At 36.0% G+C, this 19304-nt stretch overlaps 1 protein-coding gene across 1 annotated transcript; it reads left to right on the top strand.

The window, feature by feature from the left end:
• The first annotated feature begins 9258 nt into the window (after nucleotides 1-9258).
• On the top strand, nucleotides 9259-14664 carry LOC123655753 (syntaxin-1B-like). The gene is made up of 7 exons (XM_045591505.1): nucleotides 9259-9282; nucleotides 9841-9934; nucleotides 10329-10580; nucleotides 11158-11231; nucleotides 11645-11782; nucleotides 13691-13801; nucleotides 14489-14664. Exons 1-7 carry the CDS (start codon nucleotides 9259-9261, stop codon nucleotides 14558-14560), a joined length of 765 nt encoding a protein of 254 aa, XP_045447461.1. The 3' UTR covers nucleotides 14561-14664.
• Nucleotides 14665-19304: the final 4640 nt, after the last annotated feature.

Raw genomic sequence — 19304 nt, 5'->3', positions numbered from 1 at the left:
CGCCGGGCCGACGGCCGTGATTCGCCGGGCGTAGCCGGGCCGGAGGGATGAGGTCGATTCTCGCAGGAGGATTATGATAGGTCCGGCTTTTTAAGTTAGCCGCGAGTGACCTTTATTGAGGTTCCTATTCGTATAGGATTCGTAGAATATGTGCTATTTGTAACTAAGTATTGTAACGACGCTCCCGCGAGGAGCGAGGCCCGCCGCCAGCGCCCCCCTCGCCCCCCGCGGGAGCTCGCCCGCCCGCTACGCCCGCGACTGACGGCGCCGAAGTGCGCGACACGCTTAGTCGTAAGTAGTGATGGGCCGGATCGTCCAAAATGTATATCCGCGGATACGGATCCGAATACGGATATTTAGTCTCATAATCCACGGATACGGATACGGATCTTTATTTACTCACTCAATTGGTGTCGGCGCGTGACCTTGAAACGATAATTTTCAAGAGTGGATATAACGAGGTGAAAAACTATAGACCGATTTCCGAATTATGTATTTTCGCAAAAATACTCAAAAGAATTGTTCATACCCAGGTCTACGGCTTTTTCTCATCTTTTTTTATCCCCGAGCAACACGGATTTGGAACAATTTCTTTTCTTTTTTTTCTTTCTTTGTTTATAATATATGTATATCTGTGTTTTTATCATTTCGCTTCATTGTTATCTTCAATTTACGTTCATTGCTTACATACTTTATTATTTTATGATAGAATATATATTATATTTTTATTCTTCTTTTTATTTATTTATGTATTTTCTATAAATATTAGAATGTAGAAATTTGTATGTAAGTTTATTATACATCTACTCCATCTACCCAATTTAAATAATAAGTTTCCTTTTTATGTCTGGGTTGTCACATTCGCGCGTAAAATCAATAATACCAAATTTAAACTATGACAGCAGTAGCTTAAAGTAGTAGTTGAAATATGAGACTTGAGATGAGATGAGTTGAAGACATTACTCGTGACTCGAGCTGACGTGTGAGAAGCATATAAACAATATTGTAAAAAAAGCGAATAAGTCCGTGGGGTTCATTCTACTCCAAAGTACTCAATTTAATAGTATTAAACTCGTTAGGTTCCTTTATTGCTCATATGTACGTAGCATACTCGAATACTGTTCGCATCACTTAGAACCATCAATATGTTGCGTATATCAATAGGTTAGAAACAATCCAGCGTAAATTTATGAGATATCTTCAGTTCAAGTCTCACAAGTATGACGAATGTTATGAACATAGATGCGAAAGACTATATTACCGTTGCATGAAAGGCGTAAAGCAGCAAACATTATATTGTGACCAGGATAGTGCAAAATGAATTAGATTCTCCCGATCTTCTCAGTAAAATTTACCTAAAGGTGTCTAAAAAATCCTTAAGACAACCCCTCAACTATTTATTTGTGCCTAGTTGCTCGGCAAACTAATATATATGTTTGCAATTAAAGGTTTCAAATATTTTTTAATTATACTACTTAATCATATAATCTAAGTTATCATGCAGCATTTTATTCTTTCAATTGAATTTGAAAATTTAATAAAAGATCCGTAAAAGATCCGCGAGAAAAGTGACGGATACGGATACGAAACTCATTTTTCTCGCGGATATCCGCGGATACGTATACGGATATCCGGAACATCACTAGTCGTAAGAGGTAGCGTAGCGTATAGTTCGTAAGTTTATATGATAATGTGAATTCTATTTATGTGAGGCGATGTCCGCCGTGTACAGAACCCATATCACTTAGCGCGAGACGCGTACGTAAGGTGGATGTGTAGAAAACTATCTATATGTTATAATAAAACATAATAGATCATATTGTCTTTTATTGTCTCCCATGTTCCCCTGTCAAATTTATTTTCTAAAAGGTCTAGCAGGTTTTGTATTTCGAAAAAAGTTTTGTTAAGTATAAAAATATACATAAATAAAAATTTTACTAGCTAATCATTGAATATCTATATCCATAAAATTACAAACGCAATTATTATTACTTGTATTCAAGATATAAAGTCAATAAAATAATAGATTTTAGCACCAAAGTTTTAGCCAATCATGAAACGTGCGTGTGACAATTTAGGCTCGCAGTGTGTCAGTAAAATCATTGTGCGACAATGATACCTCACCCCTGTGCCTTACTTCTACCCAAAGTTAGTTAATACTGCAGTTGCACATGTTGAAGGTCAGCGATCAACATCCGTGTCGATAACTTCACTAGACATTTATGCTATCAAACTAATCAGCTGTGCGAGAAATGCACACATGATAGTTATTTTAGAAACTTAACGTTAGAACACAATAATGTGGATAAAATACAAATTTAACATGAATACAGTAAAACTAGTTAGTATAATGAAACACCTAGTTTTAGAAAAAACTAATAACAAATAAAATCAATGATACTTAATTAGAAAATCGCCAAAATCGCTTATTCGTTCTAAAACTAAATTCGGGATGTATCTAGTTTTAGAACGAATAAGCGATTCACAAATACTCCTACGTGACAACATTGTTGCAGACTCACGCTCAATAAAAGGTCAACTACCTTCTGATCAGTTATCAATACAAAGAACAGTGCATAAAATATACATTCATGAACATCTAATATTACATAATAAGTGGTTGCGTTTCGTACAGTTCTTAAGGAGGCGAAGAAGAATCCCTACAAATACATCTACTTAGATCAAACACGGTGTTTAAGATTATTTTATACAGTTAACTAGCTAACCTAATCTAACCTAACCGCTAAACGCTAATTAAAAATAGGGGTTGGTGGTAGAAGGGTGAAAATTTAGGGTTGTATGTATTTTTCAATGCCAAATCATAATTAAATAAAAAATAAAAAATTTATCATAAATTTAAAAAAAAATTGGGGTGGACTACCCTTAACATTTAGGGGTATGAAAAATAGATGTTGTTCGATTCTCAGACCTAGCCAATATGCACACAAAATTTCATGAGAATCGGTCAAGCCGTTTCGGAGGAGTTTAACTACAAACACCGCAACACGAGAATTTTATATATTAGATTTTATATAATTTTTCTATTCATTAAAAGAGGGCGTCACTTTGTGATTAAATCGCGCTATCATTTGGTTTATACATATTATGATATTAAGAAAAGAAAGTTTTGAAAATCTGAGGACGAGAACAACGAAGTCCTAGCCATAAATTCCTAGAATAAATAAATCTTTGCTAAACTCTTAGTTTAAACCACAGTTTAACCTAGGGATGGGCAAATAAAAAACATATCGATATATATCGTATCGATATTTTTAAAAATATCGATATTCGAAATATCGATATTTTTACTACAAATTGAAAATTAATACATATTTGGCAAGTATATTAATTTTATTAAGAACTTACAATGAAGACTTAAGTATTATGATAACAATGAAGAATATATATATTATTGTATATATGAATTACATATTATTACTAGCTGCTGTGCCCGCGACTTCGTCCGCGTGGAATTTAACAAAAAAATTATTGATCAGTTCGCAGTTATAAAAAAAAATCTAAAATAAAAGTAGCCTAAGTTACACCTTATTACACCAGATATCTGCTAGTGAAAGTCCCGTCAAAATCGGTCCAGCTTAATGAACATGTACGCACCCGTTACACCATAGATTAGCATTAGATTCACACTGGTATTTGATCACACTTAAAGTAAGTCTAAAGAAACTACCCATAGACATGTTTTTTGGTTGCGTTCACAAACTATAGAGGGATATAGACAGCACTAATACCAAAACTTGCAATTTCTCGCGCGCTCTGTTACAGTTATTCATTTACTATTGAAATAAAAGTAGAATACAAAATTCATTTAAAATATAATATAATTTATAAATAATTGTGTTTGCTCGCAAACGAAAAAAAAAACGACTTCAATTACATCGACAAGTAATACAACGTAGATCGACGAAAAAATAGTCAAGCAACTACGCGTTATTAAAGATTACTCAAAAAGTAGTTATCAGATCTCGATAAAATTTATATGTGACCACATGATAAACATCAGCTTTCGATTAAATTAAAAATTATCAAAATCGGTACACCCAGTAAAAAGTTATTGCGGATTTTCAAGAGTTTCCCTCGATTCCTCTGGGATCCCATCATCAAATCCTGGTTTCCTTATCAAGGTACTAAAATAGGAATATCTGCTTTCTAACAAAAAAAGAAATATCAAAATCGGTACATCCAGTAGAAAGTCATGCGGTATAATACAACGTAGGTCGACGAAAAAAGCGTCAAGTAAAAACGCATTATTAGATATAGCTCGAAAAGTAGTTGTTAGATCTCAAATAAATTTAAATGGGACCAATTGGCACACACCACCTTTCGATTAAAAGAAAATTTGTCGAAATCGCTCCACCCAGTCAAAAGTTCTGATGTAACATACATAAAAAAAAAAAAAATCTCATGTAGATATAGTTCATAGTTGTAACCTCGAAATAAAGACTAGTTGAAGTGGTCGTACGTCAATAATCTTTCTTATTGGATTTTAGGCCATATTACTCGCGCCTGAATAAACTTTGAAGCAATTGTTATTGAGCTACATTTGCTTAACAAAATTATTGAATAATTATGTAAAATTAAAAAAAAAACTTCTTTTAGAATTTACAACAGAATAATAGATAAAAACAAATCAGAACTACCCTATGGTAGAATAAGGATTTAGTTATTTTATAATTAGCAGCGTAAATAGCATTCTAAGCAATATGCAGAAGACCAAGTATTTTGTTACATATAAGCTATACAATTAATTCGTACAAGATTTTATTTCTTTTTCTGTGTAAAAGAAGTTTGATTGCAAGGTGTAATAAAACTAAAGAGATTTTATAACTAAAACTAATTATAATTATAATATGATTTTTATAACAGATTGAAACCGAATGTTTAATTGAAACAGCGCCATCTACTAATATAATCATGTACTCTTTACAGAAGCGGCTTTTATAAATATTATTAACGCCATCTGCTAAGTAATTATTGTACTAAGATATATTGTTTATTAATATTGTTTGATTTGTTAAATTAGATTTCAGTGTATGAATTATTGTTTAATATTATATAATAGTACCTATACTGGCTAAAATTACAACTTGGTCAGAAGTTCATTTAAAAAAATATCCATCCATCTTCATATAATTAATAAATATTTATTTGTCTAACATATCGAACAATTTGTGTCCTAATAATTCTCACTGGAAATGCACGTATTAGTATTTAAAAAGTTACTACCTAGTTTACTAGTTTGTCTAGTGTACTATTTAAATAGTGTACTATTGTAATTTATGCATTTGTACCATTTATTTTAACATGCATCTATAAATAATTAATTTAAGTATGTAGCAGTTCGTTTAATGAAATATTATATCGGATATAGTTACACAGGTTTAATGGTCAGACATTGAAATAGTCTTATCTATACAAGCCTCTCACGATAAGAGGTCTTATGTACGAGTACATAACAGCAGTATTATCATTAAATACAATTCTAGTACTCTCATACGAAAGGAAACTGCCATCTTGTTGTGTGCGGATGAACCGTCTTATTCATAGATTCCATTTAATTAACCGACTTCCAAAAAAGGAGGTTTTCAATTCGATTGTATTTTTTTATGTCTGTTATCTTAGAACTTTTGACTGGGTGAACCGATTTGGAGGCTTTTTAATCGAAAGGTGATGTGTGTCATGTTCAAATTTAATTTAGATATAACAATTACTTTTTGAGTTACATGTAATAATGCGTGTTTGCTTGACTATTTTTTTTTTCGTCGACCTACCGTTGTATTATGCCGCATAACTTTTCGCTGTGTATACCGATTTTGATGATTCTTGTTTTGTTCGAAAGCATGTAAATTTTATCGAGATCTGCCGATGACTACTTTTTGAGTAATCTTTGATAACGCCTATTTACTTGACTATTTTGCGCCTCCTTACGTTATATTACTTGGCGATGTAACTGAAGTCGTTTTTTTTCGCTTGTAAGCAAACACAATTATGAGTAAACTGTATTGAAATACGCATGTCGTTTTCATAGTTTTTATAAAAATATCCCGTTTTGAACCTTGTAATCTACTGTTGTATTTGCTCCACTGCGGGATCTGATGCGCCACGAATAATAACAATATATTAATTATGCGATCCTATTAGTTGGAATTGCTATTTTTAAGCGTAAACGTTTTTTCCAAGCAAGCGAGTGGAGCGTGTCGACATCAGACGCGCAGTCTCAGCGCTTGCACTCGCGCCGCGACCCGCGCCGGCTGCCAATGAACTACCGCGGACACGCTCTTTGTGAAAGAGAAGTGACACTCTCACTAACAATATTCTTTAATATTCGCACTCCGTAAAGAAGTCTGTAGTAACGCCAACAAATATAAAATATACTACTCCACGTACTTAAAATAAATTTTTAATATTCGTAAACATCGGTGAAACAATAGGTAATTTAGCTAAATTGCTAATGTAGCTAAACAACATACTGTAACGTGATAGGTTCGTTACAAAACTTGACACACTTCGCACGAGGTGAACATGCAGCGCGGCGGGAGCGTGCCCACGAGCCGGTCGTTAGACTCCTCCGCTAATTCGTGCATCATTCGGAGCAATAACAGAAATAAGGACTGCACGCGGTTGCGGGCAGCGGCTCGACCTTAATGTGCGCGAGATATCAGCGTGTTATCAGTGCGCGATTAGATACCGCCGCGAGCGCACCGCACACCTGCCGCACGGCCGCCATGAGGAGCAAGGACCGCCTCGAGGAGCTGAGACACGTGAGTAGCTCCGACCGTCGGCGACCAGCTCGCGGTGTTGGGCAGGTCGCTTGTATTGGCTATTTCAGGTCGTTGCAAGTGCTCCGATGTGCTTTTTAAAGTTGATTAGGAAATAGTGACAATATACAAATTATGAGTAATTAACTTTTAATGTAAATAATTATTAATTTGAAAGTTATTAATGTATTATTTTAATATTGTGTTGTATTGACTATCTATGTTAATATTTTAGCTTCAAAGTGACCACGTAATGCTTATTCTTTTGTTATTATTATATTGGGTTAAAGAAGTGCAATAGTGATGAACTCGGACCATTATTATCAAACGAGTAAGTAGAAGCGATGTAATCATTATTTACACATTAACAGTTATCGCTTTATTTAAATAAATACATGTTATAACTTAGCGAAAACAATCGCGGCCAAAACTATTCGTTAATGTAATTTAAAATCTATTTCATTGAGTGTTGTTGTGCGGTGGCCGGTGGTGCAAGTGTCACGTCGTGAATGTCGCATAGCGATGACGCGTTACAATATAACATTTGTTAACCCGGGAAAGTAAATAATAAAGGCGACAAACTGCTGTGTATCTCACAGGACGCGATCGAGCGATAATCAGCCGTGTACACAGATACAAATTACACACACACTAGTAGGTAGATATGTACACGACTCTCACCGGTCATGTGTGGAGAATAATGTTTGATAAAAATTAATATTTTCCTCCTCGTTGCTGTGAGGCTTCAAATAAAAAACAAACTAAACTAAAAGTAATAAAAGGTTTCGCAAAGGTACAAAACGTGTTTTTGTGTCATATTATTCTAAGTTCATCATTAGAATAGCAAGCTATTCATCATTGTTGTTTCATTTTTTAGGCAACTTCACTTACCATCAGGTGAGATCGCGGTCAAGCGCTAGTCTATATATAAAAAAACTCGGTAAACCCAAATCAATATTTTGTTAATAAATATTCATTTTTACTTAGCTGTATTATTTTTTACTCGTTTCTATGAAATGATGATCGTATCAGATAATTTATATCACTTGACACACAATAAACAAACTATGAGTATTTGTACTTACAGCAGGAAGTTATAGTAATATTCAGTAATAGTCGACAGTAAATCGAATAACTATATAAAATCTAGCGAGAATTTGTCTAAATTAAATCTTGTTGCTTTAAATGCTAGTAGGTAAAGGTTCCTTTGCACGCGGAGACAGTTTATAAGAATCATTACTAATTACTATCCTTCTTTATTAAGAAACATACATAAGTAATGTTGCCTCAAATGTGTAGATTTGTTTCTTAAAAATAGTAGGTATTATACTGGAAGCACCAAGTGGGTATCAGGTACGTATGAACGTAAACAACAATTGTTATAAATGGGAGTAGAAGTAGCGTCGCAGTTGATTCTCAAGATAAGATTTAAACTATTTCAAGAGATCACCATCGAAACGGTGACTCTGTAGTTTTAACATAAAAATAAACGCTGTAGATGAATTTCATTTATTTCATGTATTATGAACTATATGTATACTTGTATAGTGATGCAAGCAATTTATAATAGTTATCGATATCGTTTTATACTTGTGCACTTTACTGACGTCACTAATAGAATCATTTATTTTATGTATATTTATTTTGTATTTAAAAAGGAAGTAAGTTGACGTAATAAACGTAAGAAAATCCATATCTGACTTTAACTGAGGCAGGCATGGCTCCTGCTGTGTATGCTGCTCAAAATTTGGAGCAGCGCGACTGGGGACGAATCTCGACCTTACAGAAGATCGCAACTAAATAAAATATGTAAATAATAAGTAGTGTTCCTGATTGTGGACCAGTTGTATAAACTAAAACTCCTACACGAATGTACTCTGCTCTGTCCGCAGCTCGCCCGCAATGCGGGCGTGTACAACGAGACGGTGGTGCCGGCGGAGGAGCCGCTGCCCGCCGACATCGACGACCTCTTCAAGGAGGTCAGACTCGCTCCGTCATTGTTCGACAGATATTTCCAATTTAAATAAACAACCATTGTTTTTTCCTTCGTTAAAATTTAACGTAATAACTTTACATGAAATTAGTATGCTGGTGCACAAGTAGTAAGTAGTATGAAATTATTAGAACTCCTAATATTAGTTATTGACTGATTTTAATGTATTTTTTTGTAACCACACGTTCATATAATATATATGATGGTGATGTATATTATAAAATACACTACAGATTAATTAGTTCGTACAATCTAAGCGGCCCTGCTGCTCGTCCACATATTGTAATTAATGCGCGCACGTCGCCCGTGAACTCGTTGTGTTCATTAAGCTTATTAATTGTTTACTCAAAACGTTTACAATACAGCGACAGTAGTTTCAATCGCGTGACCCACTTCCCTCTCGACGACTAATGTATCTGAAATTAACCTTTTACATTCCTGTTTCAATTGACTTCATAATTGAAATAAATACTTATTTTTGTATTCTAAATGTCAACATTACGTAATAGGCGTGTAACGCAATTATCACATATTTTTTTCTAAAACCAAAGATAGAATATTTCGTAAAATTGTTGTGTTCACAAGCAGTAGTTACCAAGTATTCGCTAAATGGGCGCGCGTTGTTCGTGGAGGCGACGCAAAGCGAGCGTCGTGTTTACAGCTCAAGGTGATCGCTGTTGACACTTGACTTAATCCTGGATGACATCACCTCGCGCTCACCAGCTCGCGGGCTGCTCGGGAAGATCGCGTTACACAGTGTGTCACCTCGAATCACAGCAATCATGCGATGTGACATGTTTAATTGATGTTCTATGAGATTAGACGCTGTGCAATATTTTGCAGAAAGTATTTAAACAACAGATCCAATTTGAAATGAATCGTATAATGCTGCCGGGTTTTTATACTAGATTTTATTATTTGTTTCCAGTTAAAGTTCTGTACAAAATACATAATCTTCGACGCTATTATTTGTAATATATTTGTCTTTAAATTCTAATTGTTGAGAAGATTACAGTGACAAAATAAAATCAATATGATTTGAAGATTAATGGTAAATAATACACATTTCAGGTGGAACAGATCCGCGGCTGGATCGACGAGATAAACAACAACACGCAGCTGATCTGTCGCCTGCACTCCGACCCCACCTACCACACCAACAAGAGTGAGTTGCACGAGCTTTTTTTACACAACTAGCAAACAAGCGTGCGGCTTACCTGTTGGCAAGCGATTAACGTAGCTCGTAGGAGCCTGCAATATCACAAGCGCCGCAAAAGCGATGTCCACCCTACCCCTATTCTTCCCAGGAGCTCTGTTCACCTCACCCACCACAGGATTACAACTCTGCTTGAAAGCAGTATTATACCCCAGTCGGGCTGCTCCAGATTCTGAGCAGGGTAATGCCTGCTCTGCTCTACCTCAGTAATCGTTAAAAATGGACGCGTGTGATGTGTCGCGTACGCGTTACCCGAACCAACCTGATCGCCATGAAGTTCGTATTATTTGCAAGGTGCTGGCGCACTACACGAATCTGTACAATCAACGGTCGCTCGGCTCAGACCTGCAGGAGCAGCTGGACTCGGCGGTGACGCAGTCGAACGCGACGGCGCTGAAGGCGTGCGGCGCGCTGCGGCAGCTGGAGGCGCGCGCGCGGGCGGCGGCGGCGGCGCGCGGCGCGGCGGCGCGCATCACGCGCCTGCAGTCCGCCGCCTCGCGCCGCCTGCTGGCCGACGCGCTGACGCGCCACCAGGCCGCGCTGGCGCTGCTGCGCGACCACCAGTACCGCCTGCTGCAGGACCAGATCAAGCTCAGTGAGTGGTCCCATGGGACGGGCGCCGCGCTGCGCCGACGATCCACGTAAGCCTGCCGGTAGAGGCTGGATAAGCATTGCAGAAAACGGCGATGTTTGTTGCGAGATTGGGGGAGGGGGGAGATATTTGATTACCTTATGTAATAGCCAGTGTAATTCAACAGGAGGAATTTAATTAAACATAATATCCAATGTATTTATAATGTTTGTAGTTTGGTTTTGAACGGAGCCTCCGGAAATCCCGTTAATTGATTTAGATTCATGAGGCGGAAGTAGTCGTTTCAGAGCATTTTTTAATTTGACTGTAAAAGATAACGGTAGTTATTACGGAAGAGACTTGATTTCGACGTAAAAGTAAATAGCGGCGAGGGGTGAACGAACGCCGGTTACCTACTTACGACGCATTAGCGAAGTGTGAACGAGCGCTAAACTCAGTCTCGACGTGTTAAATTATTGTTCATCGCGAGAGATGTAGCGGTCGACGCCGCGCGGTAGACGAGTGTCGATCATATGTTTCAGTGATCCCAGGTACATGTACAACTATGTGTGTCACCGATGCGTGTTCTGTGTATTTTCAGCGAATCTCACGATATCGGACGAAGAGTGCGAGCACCTCCTAGAGTCCAACAACATATCCCTGTTCGTTGACAACGTGAGTTTTCTTTTTCGTATAGTAGCAGTTGTAGCGTGACGTCCACGAGTAACTAATCTGTGCTTGCAATTGCATAAATTATATATAGTAATGTTGAAGATGGAAGTAAAATTAAAATATGAAAAGTATCATTAAAATAAACGCTTAAGATCGATTTAGCTGATTAAATGGGTGACTCGAAAAACTAAAAGGAGACGTTTTTAATAGTAATAGCATACTTACAAGTTACTTTAAGTTATCGTCGTCATTAGTTATTTCTGTTGTCACATAATTATAGATTTTGTTTGTTTTAATTTTCAATATCTTAAAAACAATTTGTTTCTATAAATGAAGTGTTGCTTGTAGAGTCTTATTATGGGATAGTTGTTTTTAGTTTCTCTGTTAGCAACGTTGTTTAAATATACACCCTGCAGCTACGCGCAGAAACTGCGGAGGCGCGGCTGGCGTTACGCGAGGCGGAGGCGCGGCGGGACGAGCTCCTGCGAGTGGAAACCGCGTTGCAGGCTGTACGCGACCTCTTCGTACAGCTCGCGCACCTCGTCGCCGCGCAGGTGAGCCTGGCCACAGTGTCGCCCGTTGTTAGCTCTATAGGGTACATACGTACTACTAGGGCTGCAGGTCGTCCAACCTAGTAGCCGGATATAGTAGCGAGTTTGGCCGGACATTTGGTTGATAAAGCTGGATCCTAAATTATTAACTATTTTCTGTCTTACTATTAATTCGACACACGAAAAAAAATGGATGTAAAACCAGGCTTTCTTTTCTCGCTCGCGAATAGCGCTTCGAAAGTGCGAGGTTAATATTAAAAAGTATAAAAAAACCCGGACAAGCCGCGTGCCGTTTAATTTGACTGGCCAAGGAATCAAAAAGACTAAACTATGTCCGGCTTTATGCGGATGCCTGGCAAAGTTAAATGTTTAAGTTTATCGCTCTCTCGATTCAGTCCATGACAGTCCGCTGTTGTCTAGCAGCGAATGCGCCATTAGTTCGTGCTAAATAGCCCCGCTTAATCTCAAATAGCGCCCTCCGTTAGATCATCTGTTTAGCGGACAGGAAACGCCCAACAATAAGTTTGCCAAGATTATGTTTGCAGTAAAATAAAAGTAAAAATTATGTGGTGTCATGGGGCACCAGGTAAGAACGGAGTTCCTTCGGATAGTATAGAAGCAACACAATTTGAAAAAAAAGTTGATTTTTATATATATTTTTTAGTTCTTGATTTTTTTTAGTTTTTTTGATTGGTTTTTAATTAAGAACATAAAAGTATTTAGGAAATTTAGTATTTTAGAAAATAACAAATGCCGTAAAATAAAATAAATCAAACAAAATAATAATAATAATAATTCAAACTATTAAGTGAAATAAAAAACATATGTCTTTATTTATTTTTGTCGACGGTATAAAATTACATAAATAATTTTAAAAAAGTTTACTAGTAATATTTTAGTTTTACAAACGTCATATTATACAGTCGTGTGACTGATATTACGTCATTTCTTTCAGTTCGGTCGCCCAGTCAGATGCCTTCTTGGCTGAAACTGAACTTCGTTCCAAAAAAAGAAAACATTTTTTAAAAGCAACATTTTTAATATGTACGATTTTATTTTTGTGTTCCCCACACATTAGGATTTCTAAAAATTTTTGAATATCATATCAAAAATCATGATGTCGTCTCCTGTCAAAGATTTTCATTGTAATATGAAACTTTGAATAGTTACGGGTCTCTGTAAAGAACTCACTATAGACGGCGCCACGGTTCGCTTAAACCGAAAATAAAAATCATCATATCAAAATAAATTTCGCTCTAGCGGGTACATCGTTCCATAGCTTAATTGGCTAGAGCGCCGACACGGTCAGTCGGAGACGCGGGTTCGAACCCCGCTGGAGCGTTCAATTTTTGATATGATATTCAAAAAAGCAACATTTTTATTTCATTAAATGCGGTAAAAGAACAAACTAAACTTTTCCTTTTACCATCAGCATGCCTACATATAGATAGACCTGCCCACTACAGTGCGAATAGAGGTGTCCGCAAAGGCTATGTATTCATAATACGTTATAACGATACGCTACTTTCAAAATGCCTATTATTATTATTTTTACGCTATAATATCTATCTATACAAATAAATAAAATTGGAGTGTCTGTTTGCAACATTAAAATAACAGACAGACAGACAGACAAAAATTGTAAAAAATGTTATTTTGGTATATGTCCCGCGTATACATCCATATGCCTTTAGTAAAAAGCGGTTATTTTAATGTCACAAACAGATACTCCAATTTTATTTATTTGTATAGATTTTATGTGTGTTCGCGGATATCTTCGTCGTTTATGAACCTTTAATACATTTTTGTACGTTATGTTTAATATACATTTTTTTTAAATCCAAAGTATGTGTTAGGTTCACTTAGCTTCGTATTAAAATCGACAACAAATTTAGTCGAGTTGGTTTCTAGCAAGAGCAAATCGACAGCGTAGAGTACTACGCGCTGCAGGCGACGGAGCACGTGGAGAGCGGCGGCCAGCAGCTGCTCAAGGGGACCGTCAGCCGCAGGAAGGCCAAGAAGGTATTCACCAGTTGCACTGTGGAACTCACTCAAAAACAATATAGATCGCCAATGTCAAGTCTCCGTCACCAATATAAAAAAATCTCAAGTAGGCTTTCAAAGTACTTTTGAATCGCAATATTATTATTTAATAATTTAAGTTAGTCCTCATTTATTCTACAGTGTTGATTTTTTTTAGTACGTATTACTAAACTAGAAAATTGGTTGTCTGTAAAATTGGTTTACGGACGATAGTTTAACGTGACAACGTCATAACAAAACATCTCGGACGCATGGGCCGATCGAGTAGAAGAGAGATAGATGCGGGGCAAGTTGGCAATGAGCGTAAGGGATCAACGTGCGCAACGCTACAGTGAGCGTAACGCTAGGAGTCATTTTTTTTCGTGCATGCAACCGGCTTTCATCGACGTTGTCTCGTTAAAATTTGATAACTGTAAAGAAGTTTTTTGTCTCCAATCTATTATTATTTTGTAAGTTTTGATTTTTTAAGGTACCTATGTACTTTCACTTTTATGCACAATAAAGTATATTTCTTTTTCTTATTCTTCTTATTTTGAGAAATTTTGTTCAATAAAATAACATCTTGCTCTAGAAAGGATATATTTACTTTAGAGGCTAGAACTATTTTTTTAATATTGAATGCTTTAAAAAATAACCACTTTTTATTTAACTTGTTTTTTATTCCAGAAAAAGATGGGAATTATAATTTGTTTGGCGTCTGGATTCCTCATAGTGCTGCTGGTGCTCATCTACACGTGAGAGCCGCGTGTGCTGCAACGGTTGAACGTCATACTTAATTATTATTTATTGTAAAAACTAGTCATGTTAATAATAAAACTACGTAATAAATTATTTTGATCGAATTCTAATAAATTATAATACTTACTTTATTTTTGAGATTGTGTCCTCGACCTTCCGACCGTCCTTTACTAAGACTCCGCATCCTTCATCCGTTTGTCCTTATATCATTTCGTCTGCCTGCCCTTTGTATTTAAAACTAGGTACATACATACATAAAATGTAATTAAAAATTCAAATAATGTAAACACAACATAAACAGAGATATGACATCATTCATAGTGTACGCAGAGAGTAATATTTGACAGCGCGGTTAGACGTGCTTGAGACCTACTGTAGATCTTTGTAATAATATGTATTGATTTAAAATCGTCATTATTAGCATTACCTAAATAATATTTACTTATAAAGTTGACTGAAATATTCATTTCTAAATAACGAATAAATACCGCTCTGGAGATATAATCGCTCTGATGTAGCGGTGCGTGTAGTTGCCTAAAACACCGATAGATTCCAGGTTCGATTCCTGCTCGGGATGGATATTGGTATTTGTACAAATATTGGTTTCCGGTTTGAATGTGTGTCCTTGTGGGTCTACCGAACTTGCCTCGGAAAGCACGTGCCGTTGGTGCCGGTTGTTATGTTGTCCCTATCGTTACTCTAGTAGAAACATATTCGCCAACCCACAGTGGAGCAGCATGTCGGATTAAGCACCAATACTTCTCCTACATGGAGATAGAGGCCTATGCCCAGCTGTGGGGTGTTACAGGCTGAAACTTTTACTTTACCCAACTAGTACTTACCTACGCCACTGACCTGCGGAACGGCTTCGCGGGCGATTTGAGCTTCAAAATACAAAACTTTAACAATTCATATAAACATTTAAGCTTATGTACACATATAGTAAATAACACGAATAATTCACAAATTAACACGTGAAAACATCCCTTTAAAAACTTTCACGTGGAAAGTTGAAACCTCAGTAGCTGTGACACTGGCTATGTGATTTGAAACATTATGATGTGTCGTAGGTACTGCAATAAAGAAAATTACTATTACAACACCTATATTATATGAATAATGCATGCATAATATAGTAGAAAAAAACTGATAGTTTTCGAGGTTTCTAATGGGATGTCGAAAATAAACACATGTTTTTGCGCTTACATTGCAAACGCTGGCTGAACTCTATTAGATAGATCAAAATAATGCACTAGACACACCGAAAAAAAAAAAACGCGCTTCGCCCCATAGTAAGCACTTTATGATTTGCAGTGATCGCTCGCGTTTATCGGAGCTCGTACGTACGTTACGATAAACTTAAAGAATATATTTATATTCGAAATTTTATGATAGTATTTGAAAACTAAAATGAATTTTTTTTTAACCGACTTCAAAAAAGGAGGAGGTTACTCAATTCGACCGTATATATATATATATATATATTTTTTTATGTATGTTCGGGGATAACTTCTTCGTTTATGAACCGATTTTGATAATTCTTTTTTTGTTGGAAAGGAGATATCCATAGTTTGGTACCATGATAAGGAAACCAGGATCTGATGATGGGATCCCAGAGAAATCGAGGGAAACTTTCAAAAATCGTAAGGGTGACTAGCAAATTTAATCATGTTTTCATTAAGTACTATAAAGCACTACTATTTAATAAAGGTCTGGAGTCGATCTGATGATGGAGAAGAAAGATAGTAGAGGGAACTCCTCAACAATTTATAGCAATTACCTGGTTTTTGAACTTAATTCGTTTCTATTGATGAGAATTTTGCACCTGTATGAGTTATAAGTGCCATTACAGTCTGATGATGGAGACAAAAGATAGTCGAGGGAACTCTTTAACGATTTATAGCAATTACCTTCTGTTTGAACTTAATTCGTTTCTATTGATGAGAACTTTGTACCTGTATGAGTTATAAGTGCCATTACAGTCTGATGATGGAGACGAAAGATAGTCGAGGGAACTTTTCAACGATTTATAGCAATTACCTGCTGTGTGATCATCTGTGTCGCAGGACCAGGTTTGATGATGGAGCCCATAAACACTCGAGGGAATTTCTCAACAATTTACAGCAGTTACCTTTTGCTGTTTGACGACCGCTTTGATATAATGGTGCATGTGCTGTGTCGGCAGCGCCTAAACACCGACGGTCGCGGGTTCTATTCCCGCTCGGAGCGGATATTTATGTTTATACAAATATTTATTTTCGGTCTAGTTGTTAATCCTTGTGGTTCTCCCAACCTAGCCTCAGAGAACACGCTAGGCTGTCAGTCCCGGTTGTTATTACGTACACCTGATAGCGAACTTTACTCATAGTATGTCGACGCGTTAGCGCAGCGGTCACAGCACCGGCTGTTGCGCTGGCGTTAGTGGGTTCAATCTCCGCGCACGACAGATATTTGTATTGGCCATATAGATGTTTGTCATTGTCTGGGTGTTTGTGCTTGTGTATTGTGTATGTTTCCGGTCCCCCGACACAAGAGAAAAAGCATCCTTGTTAGGTCTACCCATCACTAAAAATTGTAAAATAAAATAATTTTTAACAAAAAAAAAAACCGACTTCAAACAGGAAACTAAAAAGTGAAAAATAAATTTACTTAGTACAAAGTAATTCGTATTTTGATTTAGTTAATCAGAAATGATTAAATAAATATTTTATAATTTTGAAGTTGGTGCCAAGTAAATACTACAACAACCTGGCTACAATAACAAATACAAACAACACACACACAACAAACAAGTACAAAAAATATTATTATACATGTCAAAACAATAACAGAATAATAATAGTATTCAACCTAATAGTCAATGAAACAAATTATGAAAGAAAACTGAGTACAACTTACGAGTAGATACTAGAGTAGTTATTGTTTTACTTGGCACCGACTTCCGATTTTTTTTAAAGCGCGCTTATAGAAAGTACATTCAGTTGGATAGGATTAGCTTAAAACCATAATTGATTCGTTGTATTTCTTCTGTTAAGATCTTGGTTTCAATTAAGAGTTAAGACAATTCAGTGTTAAAGCAACTATTTTTAATAATCGAAAATCCTACGACGTTAGGTACTACAGCTATATAAGTTCAAAAACTAACTTAATAGAATAAATACATAACTTTTGTTGTTGATGCTTGTTGACTATTTTTTTTTTTTTTTTTTTTTTTTTTAGTTGAATATAGTAAGTAAAATATTTTTTTACTACAGCACACACTAATATAGCAATTTGTTTATAACCATACGTATAGTTTTAAGGTGTGAGTTCAAAGAAGAACTGAGTAAATTTTATAAACCATTAATAAATCGCAGGGTCAAACTTTCAACGTCGCAGACTTAGATTTCAGCGTTCAGTGTTTTTCACATAGCCCATTATATGTTGCTCTTTCAAGAATAATCTCTAAAGAAAACATGTTTGTACTGTCTAATGACCAAAAGCTGTGAACGTTGTATGTAAAGACATTCTGTAGTATATTATTTTAGTATCGACATTGCCGTGCGAAGCCTCGGCGAGTCACCAATTTTATAACTAAAAAGTAGCTAGAAAAATTCTGTTTTGCCGTTGTCGTTCTCTCTCCACGTTCTACTTCCTGTCCAAGGTCGTTATGAGCCTTCATAAGTTCAACATTTAAAAAGAATAATCTTTTATTTGGTTAGTATTCAAAGTATATAATAAAAATAAAAAATAAATAAATAAATAAAATTACACGCTTAAGTATGAATATTTTATAGTTCAGTTTGAATAATTAAAAAAAAGCACTATAGCTTTTTTTTTTGGGTGGTTAATTAATATGATTGATTGTTCGATCTTCTACTACTGTAATATAAACTTTTTGTATTTAAAAAAAAATATGTTCTAATTATTATTATTATTATTATTATTTTTTTAATCACTTAATATATTCACGATCGACCTATTAACGAGTACAGTAAGAAATTCTTTACTTTACTTTCTAGACTTAAAGATTTATATGTTATCAGTGCCATCTACCTTCCTTATTATCCGTAAATAATGTAAAAACATAAAAAAAAAATTGAAATATATATGTAAATAAATAAATATACACGGTAATTACCTTGGAATGCTTTTCATTTGTAAACTTTGTTCGAATATAGTTAAACATGTTTAATGTGCTATAGTTGGACTAATTAATAGTCTAACAGAATTAAACACAGTCGACATAAAAATAAAATCGGTTTGTCTTCTTCACACTAGATGGCAGTGGTTGTACTTTAAATCACGCTAACGTTATGATAATCTTAAAACATATGATAAGCGATGGTTCAGTTTACTGTTGGTTTGGTGGTTTGGTGGTTTGGTGGTTTGGTGGTTTGGTGGTTTCGGTTAGGTTTCGGTTAGGTTTCGGTTAGGTTTCGGTTAGGTTTCGGTTAGGTTTCGGTTAGGTTTCGGTTAGGTTTCGGTTAGGTTTCGGTTAGGTTTCGGTTAGGTTTCGGTTAGGTTTCGGTTAGGTTTCGGTTAGGTTTCGGTTAGGTTTCGGTTAGGTTTCGGTTAGGTTTCGGTTAGGTTTCGGTTAGGTTTCGGTTAGGTTTCGGTTAGGTTTCGGTTAGGTTTCGGTTAGGTTTCGGTTAGGTTTCGGTTAGGTTTCGGTTAGGTTTCGGTTAGGTTTCGGTTAGGTTTCGGTTAGGTTTCGGTTAGGTTTCGGTTAGGTTTCGGTTAGGTTTCGGTTAGGTTTCGGTTA

Source organism: Melitaea cinxia, chromosome 8, assembly GCF_905220565.1.
Source record: "Melitaea cinxia chromosome 8, ilMelCinx1.1, whole genome shotgun sequence".
Classification (NCBI taxonomy): Eukaryota; Metazoa; Arthropoda; class Insecta; order Lepidoptera; family Nymphalidae; genus Melitaea; species Melitaea cinxia.
This window is presented reverse-complemented; position numbering and strand designations above follow the sequence as displayed.

Coding starts and splice junctions, on each gene's coding strand:
- LOC123655753 (XM_045591505.1), top strand. CDS start 9,259: ATGTCAACATTACGTAATAGGCGT. Junction 9,283..9,840: donor CAACATTACGTAATAGGCGT/GTAACGCAATTA, acceptor TACACATTTCAG/GTGGAACAGATCCGCGGCTG. Junction 10,581..11,157: donor GCAGGACCAGATCAAGCTCA/GTGAGTGGTCCC, acceptor GTGTATTTTCAG/CGAATCTCACGATATCGGAC.